Here is a 13,333-nt window from a genome sequence, read left to right as displayed (position 1 = left end):
TATTCTGATATTCCCTTCCTTCTTTTGTTTTGCTAAGAAAATACTCCTTTTTAAATAAAAAAATTTCAAGCTGTTCCATATTCTCTTTGTCCTAGGGCATCTTTTGCCCTTTTAACCAAGATATTTCATTACCTGAATTTTCTCGTTTGCCTTGTCGAATAAATTAATTTACCCTTCGAAATTTATTCATTACTGCGAGATTTTATTTAAGAACACTTATAGGATTGTCTTTTAATAAGAGAGATTATATACAAGTGGAAGTTTTTGTTGGTTTAGGTAAATGAAAAGAATTTTAATTGGTTGTTCTCTTGCGCGATTTATGATTGGGAAGTGCGTGTTTTTAATAAGGATTTAAAACAAGATATTTGTTATCCAAAATAAATTATGTCTTTTTATGCCTTCAAAATTATCTATTCTAAATTGATTAAAATCAATTAAATGAAAGATTATTAAATAAAGTTATTTTAAAACAATTAAAAAAATGCAAGGTATTGTAATAAAATTAAATAACAGTAATTTAGTTAAGCATTATTTCAATAAAAAGAAATTTAATTGGTTGTTCTCTTGAATAATATTTGATTGAAAAAAAAACAAGTCTTTCTCACTAATTTGAAAAGTATTTGGCATTTAGAGTAAATTATGCCAATTAATACATTTACAACTATCTATGCTAATTCAAATAAAAATTATTTAAATAAAAGTTTTACGTAAAATTTAAATAAACGTTTTCAAAAAAATAAATAAAAGGCGTTTTAACAAAAATGTACAAAGTTATTTAAATTGTTTCTTTTTTTAAAGCAAGAATAGTTGAATTTTTATAAATATGTTACAGTAAAACAAAATTTACCTAGTTGTTGTCTTGTAAGATTTCTAATAGGAAAAATATGTGGGTTTTTTTTTTAAGAAATTGAATCTATTTTTGCTATTCTTCTATCTTAAGTATATAATGCCTTTCAATAATTTTACAACTACCAATGTTATATCCTTAATACAAACTATTTAAATAAAAAGTTTTGAAAAATCAATAAATAAAAAAATAAAATTTATTTAAACAAAATTTTAAAAGTTGCTTTTATACGAGTTATTTTAATAAAATAAGAAAATAATTTCGATAGAATCGAAGTAATTAAGAAAAGCGTTTGTCTCAATAACGTTAAATAAAAACTATTCTATAAGAAATTTTATTTAATTCTAATTTTTAAATTCAAAATCTAATCAGAAGAAGACAATTTCCGGAAAATTCCATACAGAAAATACCTCTTTTGTACTTGTTGCATCAGCATGAGCCTTGACATGTTATATAAAGGCCTAAATGTTTCAGGGAGAAAAAATTTAGCAAAGATGAAACCTAACATCTACGACAGTGTTTCCCAAACTTATGACTTTTGTGTACACTTTCTAAATTTTTCGTAATGCTGTGTACCACGAATAAAAAAAAATGTATTTTCTACTATAAAAAATTGCACAAAAGTTAAAAATCACAACTGGCTGTTGACATCACTAATTATTAGCTGTCATTAAGAAATACGTAATCGTAAATTTTCATGGCTAGCTTTGTTTTTAAATAAAAAAAAATTGAAATTTTCGTTTGCTGCAAGATATTTCGCATAAGAACGCGTATCCCCGCTTAACTGTTCCCTTACCCCTGGGGGAGCGCGTACCACACTTTGGGAAACACTGATCTACGAAGTATAGTAGTTCGTACTAGTTGCATTTTCCATGATACTCCCCGCTCCCTGAAGTATTATTTTCTAACTATACTATCGAATCATTAGTTTACAGTTGGGTTGTTTTGGCCGAAAAACTATCCTGACGGTACTTTGTATTCATGAGATTGTATTATAGAAGTACAGAGAAAAATATATTCTATACTGTATTCTCAATTGTATTCCTTATAGCGCCCTCACTTGTATTCTAGATTGCATCCACAAATGCATTTTATAGTGTATCCTCAATTTTAGTCTTGATTGTATTCACAATTGTAATCTATATTGTATACATAATTCTATTTTAGATTGTATCCTCAATAGTATTCCATATTGTGTACTCAATTGTATTTAAAAGTAATGAAAAAAAAAGACTTTTTCAAATAGAACTGAATGGTTATAATTTTAAAACTCAAAACTTTTGAATAATTTTATTTTCTTCAGTGGTCTTTCCAGCTCCAAACTACACACTACACTGCTAATAAAGAGAAACAAAATATAAGTCAGCAAAGAAAAACGAAGTCTGAGTTCGCAGTATTGAAATTTTTATATAATAAAATTTATGTAACAAATACATCTATTGGAAAAAGAAATTTTTCAAACTTTCAAATTACACTGATTTTAATAATTTTGATGATTTTAATGATTCACTGATTCAAATGACTGATTTTAATGATTCATTGATTCAAATGACTAATTTTTGCATTCAGAATTTTTTTTAGACATTTTAAGTTATTTTTTGCAGAGACCTTCCAGCTTCAAACTCTCCATTACGCTATTAAATAAAGAAAAGAAAAAAAAATCTGAGTCAGCGAATAAAAACAAAGTCTTAGTCATCCTTGGTAATTCTAAAGCAAACAAACCATTCCACGAAGAGTGCATTGCTTTTATGTCTAAAGGCCAGGAAAGTTTCACCAAAAGGCATTAACAGCAAAAGAGGAAAGTTAAGTGCAAAGTCAAGGAGACCACCAGTCGCTTTTCAACACTTACTGGCCCAAGTATTTACTCTCAATACCCATTAACTGATTACACGACCAATGGCCTTGGCATCGTCCGGCAGTCGGCTGACCCCCCACTACTAGCCATTATTCCAAACTTTAAGAGAAGTCCCTGAATGATAAGGGCGCCTAGAAATGTAAAATCCATCACTTCTATTGGAGTAATTATCAGAAGAGGTAAATTTATGTCGTGAAATGATCTAGAAGGGTTGCTATGTTTAGAATAATATTCCATTTTGGGGGTGCTCGGAACTAGTTTCGAATTGAATTATGGTGACGCAAGCATTTTATAACTCTTTGATGACATTGGAAGAGAATTGTAATTATTTGGAATGAAGGCGGTAAATGTGATTGATTCAATCTCAACATTAAATATTTAATTTCTTATCGTTAGTGAATTGTATTAATTATGAAAAATAAACAACTAGAACTGCTTAAATCTTTTCAGTAATGATTATTACTGGAAAGTGTATATAATCGAGCTCTAATTTAATTAGCATACGCTTGGTAAATCGAACTATAACTCGAATACGCTTCACTATAAACTCGACACTTTACACTAGGTGCAATGTGTTCTGTAAACTTGATGAGATTGGATTTTACCAACACTTACAATCTGCTTCGCATGTTTTAATGTCAAGTATGATACTTTAATTTTAGTGTTGTCAAAGTGTAATGATATTATGTAGAACTATTACTCAAATATTGTACGCTATAAATTTGATAAAAAATAAATAATCATTGCCCATATGTTGATTCAGTTCTGTTTATGACAACGAATAGAATTTTATCATTGATTCTTATGAATGGATTTGATAACGGTATTTTCAAACAGGAGAGTATTCATTTTATAGAGAAAAATATTTGTTATATGGTGGAATGTATTTAACGCCATTCATAAGGTTTTTTTTTTCTTTTTGCACCATTATTGCACATTACTTTGTCTTTTGTAATAGTAATTTTTTTAAAGTTGTAATTAATTACCGGCAAACGAGACCAATTCACAGATCATTATCTGTAAGAAACATTGCCTCGAAATTTCGTATTTTCGAGGCAAAAACGAGCGTATAAATAGTATCATAAGACCGACTTAACTTTCCCAGCAAACTCTACGAAATGCACAATCAAAAATCAACTTTGTGACATATTTTCCAGAATCCTGTAATTTATATTACTTAAACCGGTTCTACATGTAGTTAGTTTGTTTGGTAGGGAGTCGGAGATTCTTTAGTGCAACCATCGATAAATATATATTGTCTAAGATAAGAACTCCCCCCGTCACAAAATCTGAGGACGTCTGCTGCTATGTGAACAAGAATAGCGCATTTCAGAGAGGGTAGATTCTCTTCACTCTAGGTCTAACACAATAGACCGATGAAAGAGATTCCCTTTCTCTCCCCGACCCGACCCCACACCCCTACTTGAAATAGTTATACCTCGTTACCATAGTCACCGCCACAGGTCCAGACGAATGTCAAAGGGGGTTCTTACTTTAGGGAAACTATATATGTGGTGATTTCTGAATTGCTTGAATAGCAACGCAAGCCAAATGAACAGACGCAGTTCTTCCTAATTTGTGTTCCATTTCAACTTTCAGGGAAGTTATTGTTCCGTAAAGAATATTTACCTTACAATTTGAGGATTAAAAGTTCATTCTTAACACAAGCGTTACTTTCTGACCAAAAAATATGATTGTTTAATCCTAACTAAAATTAAAGGCAACTTTGGTATTTTTGCTCGAAAATTCGAAGTAATACTTTGCATAATTACCGGTATGCACCGGTAGTACATAGTGCTTTTACGTTTATACTCTAAAATAGCGGTTAAATTAAATTGAGAGTACATTTATTTTACTATCTGATTAACCTTTTGCTAACGGCTGGTACAACTGGTGGTCCGGAATAGCAGGTGCCGACAGCCGCTGTAAGCAAAAGGTTAAATTGAAATGTAAATGAGGCCAAATTTAAATGTTATTTTTATCTTGCTCAGACCATTTTCCAAGAAAAGAAAAAAAATTTGAGCCGCGATGGCTTAAGAGATAGAGCGTTCACCTTCCAGTGAGGTGAACCAAAATCGAATCCCAGCGATGGCTAGTTTCCGTATCCAGCTTGCACCGACCACAGGGTTAGAGTCAGGTGCCGTCAGGCTAACCGTAGGACGTTCTCGTGAACTTCTTCTCCATGTAACGCACATGCAGGTTTGTTGCATTGAAAAAGGCCTTCACAAAAGCAAATTTCTCTCAATATTTGATCCAGGAGTTCCCTTGTTTTCTGGAATGGGTTCAAGATTATAAGGTCATAAAGTTGAACATTAGTAGTCGTAAACCCAAAATTGGGTCAGCTGTTCAACGACGGTTATAAAATAAAATAAAATTATCGACTGTTTCCTGCATTTATTTGAAAATTCTCTCCATAATTGATCCAGGAGTTCCCTTGTTTTCTGGATTGGGTTCAAGATTATAAGGTCATAAAGTTGAACATTAGTAGTCGTAAACCCAAAATTGGGTCAGCTGTTCAACGACGGTTATATAATAAAATAAAATTATCGACTGTTTCCTGCATTTATTTGAAAATTCTCTCCATAATTGATCCAGGAGTTCCCTTGTTTTCTGGATTGGGTTCAAGATTATAAGGTCATAAAGTTGAACATTAGTAGTCGTAAACCCAAAATTGGGTCAGCTGTTCAACGACGGTTATATAATAAAATAAAATTATCGACTGTTTCCTGCATTTATTTGAAAATTCTCTCCATAATTGATCCAGGAGTTCCCTTGTTTTCTGGATTGGGTTCAAGATTATAAGGTCATAAAGTTGAACATTAGTAGTCGTAAACCCAAAATTGGGTCAGCTGTTCAACGACGGTTATAAAATAAAATAAAATTATCGACTGTTTCCTGCATTTATTTGAAAATTCTCTCCATAATTGATCCAGGAGTTCCCTTGTTTTCTGGATTGGGTTCAAGATTATAAGGTCATAAAGTTGAACATTAGTAGTCGTAAACCCAAAATTGGGTCAGCTGTTCAACGACGGTTATATAATAAAATAAAATTATCGACTGTTTCCTGCATTTATTTGAAAATTCTCTCCATAATTGATCCAGGAGTTCCCTTGTTTTCTGGATTGGGTTCAAGATTATAAGGTCATAAAGTTGAACATTAGTAGTCGTAAACCCAAAATTGGGTCAGCTGTTCAACGACGGTTATATAATAAAATAAAATTATCGACTGTTTCCTGCATTTATTTGAAAATTCTCTCCATAATTGATCCAGGAGTTCCCTTGTTTTCTGGATTGGGTTCAAGATTATAAGGTCATAAAGTTGAACATTAGTAGTCGTAAACCCAAAATTGGGTCAGCTGTTCAACGACGGTTATATAATAAAATAAAATTATCGACTGTTTCCTGCATTTATTTGAAAATTCTCTCCATAATTGATCCAGGAGTTCCCTTGTTTTCTGGATTGGGTTCAAGATTATAAGGTCATAAAGTTGAACATTAGTAGTCGTAAACCCAAAATTGGGTCAGCTGTTCAACGACGGTTATATAATAAAATAAAATTATCGACTGTTTCCTGCATTTATTTGAAAATTCTCTCCATAATTGATCCAGGAGTTCCCTTGTTTTCTGGATTGGGTTCAAGATTATGAGGTCATAAAGTTGAACATTAGTAGTCGTAAACCCAAAATTGGGTCAGCTGTTCCACGACGGTTATAAAATAAAATAAAATTATCGACTGTTTCCTGCATTTAATTGAAAAATTTCAAATAAAATTAAACAACAATGAAAAGAGTGAACTGTATAGATTCCTAGCTAAGAAGATTATTTTTTCTCGTGAAATAAATGCTCAAAACTATTCTGAAACTGTCTTAAAATCCATTGTTAGCTCTTGAAGTAAACAATGCATCGTAGATGCTAATAATATTATCAAACTATGCACTCCTTCTTAACAAAATAAATTCTATTTAATTTTAAACTTTTCTATAACAAAACTCAATTTGGATCGAGTCGAGGTATCCTTCAAATATTTTACAAGATTACGAAGATTAAATTTTAGAACAGAAAACTCTACATGAAACCAGAACTCGAAATCTAATAAAGAGGATTATAACGGATTAGCAGGAAACAGTTGTCGCCAACTTTAAACGAAATGGTGGAATAATATCTAAAAGCTCTAGCCGTCAGGTATATAGAAGCTTTAGCAAAATTCTATTCCCCTCATTTTAATTTTAAATAAGCATTTGCTTTCAATGTAACAGAATTAATACCGAAAAATAATTAAAATGTTTCGATAACAAGGTGAATATTATTAAGTAACAGCTAATTAAATATCACTGGTGTGGTTTAGGGTCAATTTAATCCTATCTCATGAAAAATGTATTTTGCAATTGAAAATAAGCAATTTTTTTTTTTTTAATTTGAGCAAAAATAGTATTTTCTCCATGATTTGATATGGAATTTTTTTCGTAGGTTTTAACAGCCCAACGGGCATGCTCTTCATACTAATTGATAAAAGTGCATTCGATTTCCTTAATACATCATTGTGAAATGTGAACTTTCAAAAGTGCACATGTTACCATAAAAGCAGAAATCTGGTATTGTATAGAATACTAGTCATTCCATACAATTCTTAAAATCGATCTGAAATGTATGAAATGATTAATATTTAACACATTTCCTAGGCATTCTATAGAGTAACTGCTGTCAAAACAGCAATGTATGAAACGATAAATATTCAACATATTGCCCTGACATTTTATTTAGTAACAAATGGCAAACCAGCAGAGCTTGAAACAATTAATGTTTAACAAATCACCTATTCATTCCTTAGAGTAACTACTGTCAGACCTGCAAAATAAGAAATGATTAATATTTAACAAATTGTCTAGGTATTCTATTAATGACAAACTGGTAGAATATAAAACGATTAATATTTAGCACGTTGTCTAGGCATTTTATTGAGTAATAACTGTCAAACCGACAAAATATGAAGCAATTAATTTTTTTAAAAAAATTGCCCTGACATTCTATGGAGTAACTAATTACAAACCGGCAAGTGTGGGGCGAATTATATTCAACAAATCGCCAAGGCATTCTGTTAAGTAACTAAAGATAAACCGGCAAAGTAATTAGACCAAAGCAATTAAAACAATTAAACAAAAGTGATGCGTTAAACAATAACAAATAGAACAATTTAATGAAAATCCTACAAGCATTCTATACAATGATAAGGTACTGCATCTTAGTGTTATAGAATTCATTATATACATTCAAGTATATAACGATCCTCCTGTTTCATATTTTGCGTTAAAACACCAGGCATGCTATACAATGACCAAGCATTTTACACAATGTCGAAATTTTATAAACTAGGTGGTAACATATATATATATTGAAATCGTTTTTAATTACCTTAAGCTACTAACTACAAATAGTTTTTAACATTTCATTTTCTTTAGAGAAAAGGAAACAATATAATCATAAATTATAATAAGCAAATATTAGTTTAAATGATTTCAAAATAAAATAAATAAAATGGCTAATTTTTTGACTGAACTACTGACATTTGCACCATAACAGCGAAATAACTAATGTTTAAAGTCAAAATTTTAGATTAAATTCAAATATAGAAAGGAATAAATAATTATCATTTTATTTCACTTCCGTGTAGTCAAAGCAAATGTGTTTATCAGTTCAATAGATTTTAAGCAATATATTAATTCCATTAACTTCAGAGACAGCTGGAAGTAGATCAAAGGAAGGCGGGCGAAAAGGATTGGTTTTCGCAGCGCTGCCTGGATTTAAAAGATGAAACAAAATTCATCCCTAGTGCATCGACCTGTTAGAAGGTTAATGGTGGATACAGCTCTCAATGTTCATGAGTCTACAAAGAAGAAGTTGATCAATGAACTATTCAAGAACATTCTAATACGAATCCAATCCAGTGATTCTAATTCGAGACTTTCAGCTTAACGTTTTGCATCTTTTATTATACATTTCATAATTAGGGAAAACATTTTAAGCAATTTTGATATTTACTTTTAAATTTGTTTTAAAATTATTCGGATTATATTAACTAGTTAGCCTAATAAACAGTTATTTTAAGAGTAATATAGTCATTCTTTCGATGTTATTTTTCTTTTATGTCGTTTAAAAAACATTGCCTTTGTGCCAAATACAACTGAATAATATCGTTTGGGGGAATTCCTTCGTATTGTTATTCAGACTAAATTATTAGATCCAATTATAAAGAAAATTCATGGAAATACAGAAAGAATAATTTTTGATTATTTGAAAAATGTGATCAAGTTTTCTAACTGTGCTTAGAATTTCAGTATATCAGTATCATATTTTTTTATGATTAACGTTTTAAGGTTTTTTTGAAAATGGAGCCTAAGTTATCTCCGAATATTTACGCAAGAAGAAAAAATTCTTGTAAAATTACCGTAGGGGAGTGAGGTCAATTGTAACAGGGTACGATTGTAACAGAGCAAAAATTTCGAGTGTCGGGTTCTAGATTTGGTTCCTAGGTAGCACACAAGGTGTATTTAATAAATCTACATGTACACCCCTGCTGGCAACCCTTTTTATGTACTTTTGAAAGAGTTACATCACAAAAGATATTTTCACGCTATGTAAGTACTTTTTTTGGTGTTGGAATATTATATTGTAACGAAGTAATTTTGTTCAAACAAATAAAAATTATTAACCGAATATGTAAGTGGACACCTTAATTAACATTTCAAAAAAAAGATCAGTTTTGTTAATTAACTAGCATTGTTTTTAACAAATGAAGCTGAAATGGCGTTTCGGGGACGATTGTAACAATAAGTAAAGGGACGATCGTAACAGCTGAAAATAAATAATCATATGTTTATAAACCATTACTTAACTCTTTAAGAACCACCAATAGTTTCCTATATCATTTATATTATGTTGCATGTGCGTTATTTTATTTGTCACCCTTCACAGCTAAAATTAAAATTTTTAACCCGTTAAAGTTAAAAGTTTAACACTTTAGGTCTCTGCTCATTATTATTTTTACTCCTAAAATATCACTACTATTTTGATCAATAAAAAATATATCACAACTATGGTAATATGTATAATTAACTATGTTTAGTTGAATTTATGAACTGTTACAATTGACCCCGTAAGTGGGGACAATTGCAACAAGTGCACGACTGTCAAAAATTGTTAATAACTAATATAATAACATTCAAAATAAGGTATTTATTTTTTTTCTAGTAGAGGATAGTCTACTTTACTCGTCTGTCAATCAATACTAATAATATATTGGATTTTTGTTAGTTAAAAATAGTTAAGTAAAAAATGTTACAATTGACCCCACTCTCCCCTAATGTATGGTAATGACATTTCTAGTAAATAAAAAACTGCTTAATAAAACCAAAATGTACGGTATTTAAAACATTCAATTGTAACTTTCGGTTCAAAAGTTTACATTATACATAACAATCTACATTTACATTATGCATAACAGTTTACATTTACATTATACATAATTATGCAAATGACATTTTGGTTTCCAAAATTATAGTTCTCATTGCAACACATTTAGATTAAAAATACAGATAGCAAAAAATTTATTTAACGGAATAAAGGATTTTTATGCCATGCTCTAAAGTATAATGATAAAATTATAAAATTTTGACACATTTACCCAATTTTATCACGTATTATAAAGTCATATTTATTTTTAATTTTTACAAAATCATTACCTAAGTGTTCTGGTAAAAATAGCCGAGCTTCTTGGAGCTCCCATAGAGTCAGAAACATGTTCAATTTTGCCATGTTGTAATATGGACCGTAAGTTTTTTTTTTATCTCTCAGTGTGAATTTAACAAAATAGGATTATAATGTCATTATTATTTTTCATCATTTAGCATGTTTCAAAATTGTAGAAAAGACATAACATTTACATATTGTCTATTACAGACATTGTCTATTCGAATCATACTTTCGTTATAATTTTTAGTTTTAAGTAATTTACAAAAAATTATATTTAATTTTCCGTTGCAAAAATAAGCTTAGTCTAATTATTCCTACTTACGATGTCTCAATATATTTACCGTATATCTAGATAGATCTCAGCATAGATAAATCTCAATAGATAGATCAGATCCTAGATATCTCAATATAATAGCTATTTATCTCAATAGTTAGATGAAATCGATATCAGATATCTCAATATAACTACCATTTATATCAATAGATAGATACATATGTGATAGATGGGCTAGATAGATAGAACAGATTTTAGCTATCCCACTATAAATACCGTTTTTCTCAATAGAGATATCCTAATAGAGAGATAGATATTTCCAAAATATTATATTTAATTTTCCGATGCATAAATAAACTTAGTCTAATTGTTCATACTTACGATGTCTCAATATATTTACAGTGTATCTTGCGGCGACTGAACTTAACTTAATCGTAACCGCAACAGTTACGATCAGTAACTGTCTCTGTCATTCCGCGCGAAGAAAAAGCCAAACCGCCATTGTAGACGCACTGCTCTAACTTTCATGTTTTCCCTTGTGTTCGTTATAATTAAATATTAAAATAAATACTAATTAAAATGTAAACTACGTCTATTTATCTCCTGGACACAACCAACCACCACAGTGGTGACAGCCGGACGTTCATATATTAAGGAGATTATGTTTCAAATGGAATAACTAATTTCGCTTTGGATATCGGAAGTTTCACAAAAACGGTACTGTGGCTTTTCAATTTTTGTTTCTTAATTTCTGTCGGAATGCATACTGTATATTAATTTAATTTCATTACATATATATATTATTACATTTTAATATGCAGCCAAATAACGCTGAAAATACTCACGTAGATAAGATTGCACTTAAATTACCCCCCTTTTGGCGCACAAATATTAAACTTTGGTTTTTACAAGTTGAAAGTGCATTTACTTTATCTAACATAACCAAAGATGAAACTAAATATGCAAGTCTTATTGCACATATCGATGCAGAAACGCTATCTCATGTATCAGACTTGTTATTTTCACCCCCTGCTACTAATAAATATGATGCTTTAAAAGAACGTCTCATCACCGAATTTTCGGATTCTGAAAATAAACGCATTCGAAAACTACTTTCAGAACTTCAATTAGGTGACCAAAAACCCTCTCTTCTCCTACGACAAATGCGAGAAGTTGCTACCGATTCAGTAACTGAGGATTTTCTTAAAACAATATGGCTACAACGTTTACCCCCCAATGTGCAATCTATTTTATCAATTTTAACTGATCAAACGTTGGTCAAATTGGCTTTACTAGCTGATAAAATACTTGAAACTTCCCCCACCCAGCAAATAAATTCCATTAAACAAAATGAAACTGAAACCGATCTAAAAAGTAATTCATTTGTTGCTCTTCAAAATCAAATATCAGAGCTCAGCTTACAAGTAGCGAAAATGTCTGTGCAGCAATACCGGCGCCGATCAGATTCTCGTGGCCGTACAAACTCAAGGACAAGAAATAAATCAGAGGAACGTTCTCTTTGTTTTTATCATTTTCGTTTTGGAAAAGATGCGTTAAAATGTAAACAACCTTGTTCATTTAATTCGGGAAACGAATAAGTGCCACGTCATCTATTTTGCCTGCAGATTCCGTGGCTAATAAATTAGGCAACAGATTATTCATTTATGATAAAAATACAAACTTAAATTTCCTTATTGATTCGGGAAGCGCATGTTGCGTTCTGCCTATTTCTAACAGTAAAAATAAATATACGCCAAGCAGCATAATGCTATTTGCCGCGAATAATTCACCCATTAAAACTTACGGAACAAAACATTTAAAATTATCATTTAACCTCCGTCGTTCATTTGGCTGGGATTTCATTCTCGCGGACGTCACCTCGCCAATAATTGGAGCTGATTTTTTAACGCATTATGCATTACTTGTTGATCTGAAGAATAAACGTCTCATTGATTCAAACACTTCTTTAAAGTCGAGCGGCTATTTTGCTAATTCTTCTCAGTGCTCAGTTAAAACTATATCTAATAATATGCCTTTTCAAAATTTATTACAAGAATTCTCGGATATTACTAACCCCTCGCAAGAAAGAAAATCTATTAAACATTCTACCGTTCATCACATTGAAACAACAGGTTCGCCTGTACATTGTAAGCCACGTCGCTTACATCCTCAAGTTTTCGAAGCAGTTAAGCGCGAATTTTCAACAATGTGTGAAAAAGGTATATGTCGTCCTTCAAAAAGTCCCTGGTCTTCTCCGTTACACGTTGTTATTAAAAATTCGAATATAAGACCAGTAGGAGATTATCGACTCTTAAATTCAAAAACCGTCCCGGATAGATATGGCATTCCATATTTACATGATTTCGCACATGCTCTCTATGGAAAATCAATATTTTCTAAATTAGATATCGTCAGAGCATACTATCATATCCCAGTTAATGAGGCTGATATTCCTAAAACTGCGATAGCCACCCCTTTCGGCTTATTCGAGTTTCCTTTTCTAAATTTCGGACTCTGTAATGCTGCCCAGACATTTCAACGCTTTATGGATGAAATATTTCGAGATCTACCTTTCTGCTATTGGTACTTAGATGATATTTTAGTCTTTAGC

At 31.0% G+C, this 13,333-nt stretch overlaps 1 protein-coding gene across 1 annotated transcript; it reads left to right on the top strand.

Annotated features, from left to right (window-relative positions):
• The first annotated feature begins 11,537 nt into the window (after positions 1-11,537).
• LOC147804025 (uncharacterized) lies at positions 11,538-12,320 on the top strand. Its single transcript, XM_087151383.1, has one exon. It carries the CDS (start codon positions 11,538-11,540, stop codon positions 12,318-12,320), a length of 783 nt encoding a protein of 260 aa, XP_087007509.1.
• The last annotated feature ends 1,013 nt before the right edge of the window (positions 12,321-13,333 follow it).

This window comes from Parasteatoda tepidariorum, chromosome 9 (assembly GCF_982258835.1).
Source record: "Parasteatoda tepidariorum strain Cologne lab strain chromosome 9, Ptep-v5.0, whole genome shotgun sequence".
Classification (NCBI taxonomy): domain Eukaryota; kingdom Metazoa; phylum Arthropoda; class Arachnida; order Araneae; family Theridiidae; genus Parasteatoda; species Parasteatoda tepidariorum.
The sequence above is the reverse complement of the archived record's forward strand: the minus strand, read 5'-3'. Positions and strand labels throughout refer to the sequence as shown.

Excerpts from the sequence above, each read along its gene's own strand:
- LOC147804025 (XM_087151383.1), top strand. The coding sequence starts at position 11,538 with ATGCAGCCAAATAACGCTGAAAATACTCACGTAGATAAGATTGCACTT.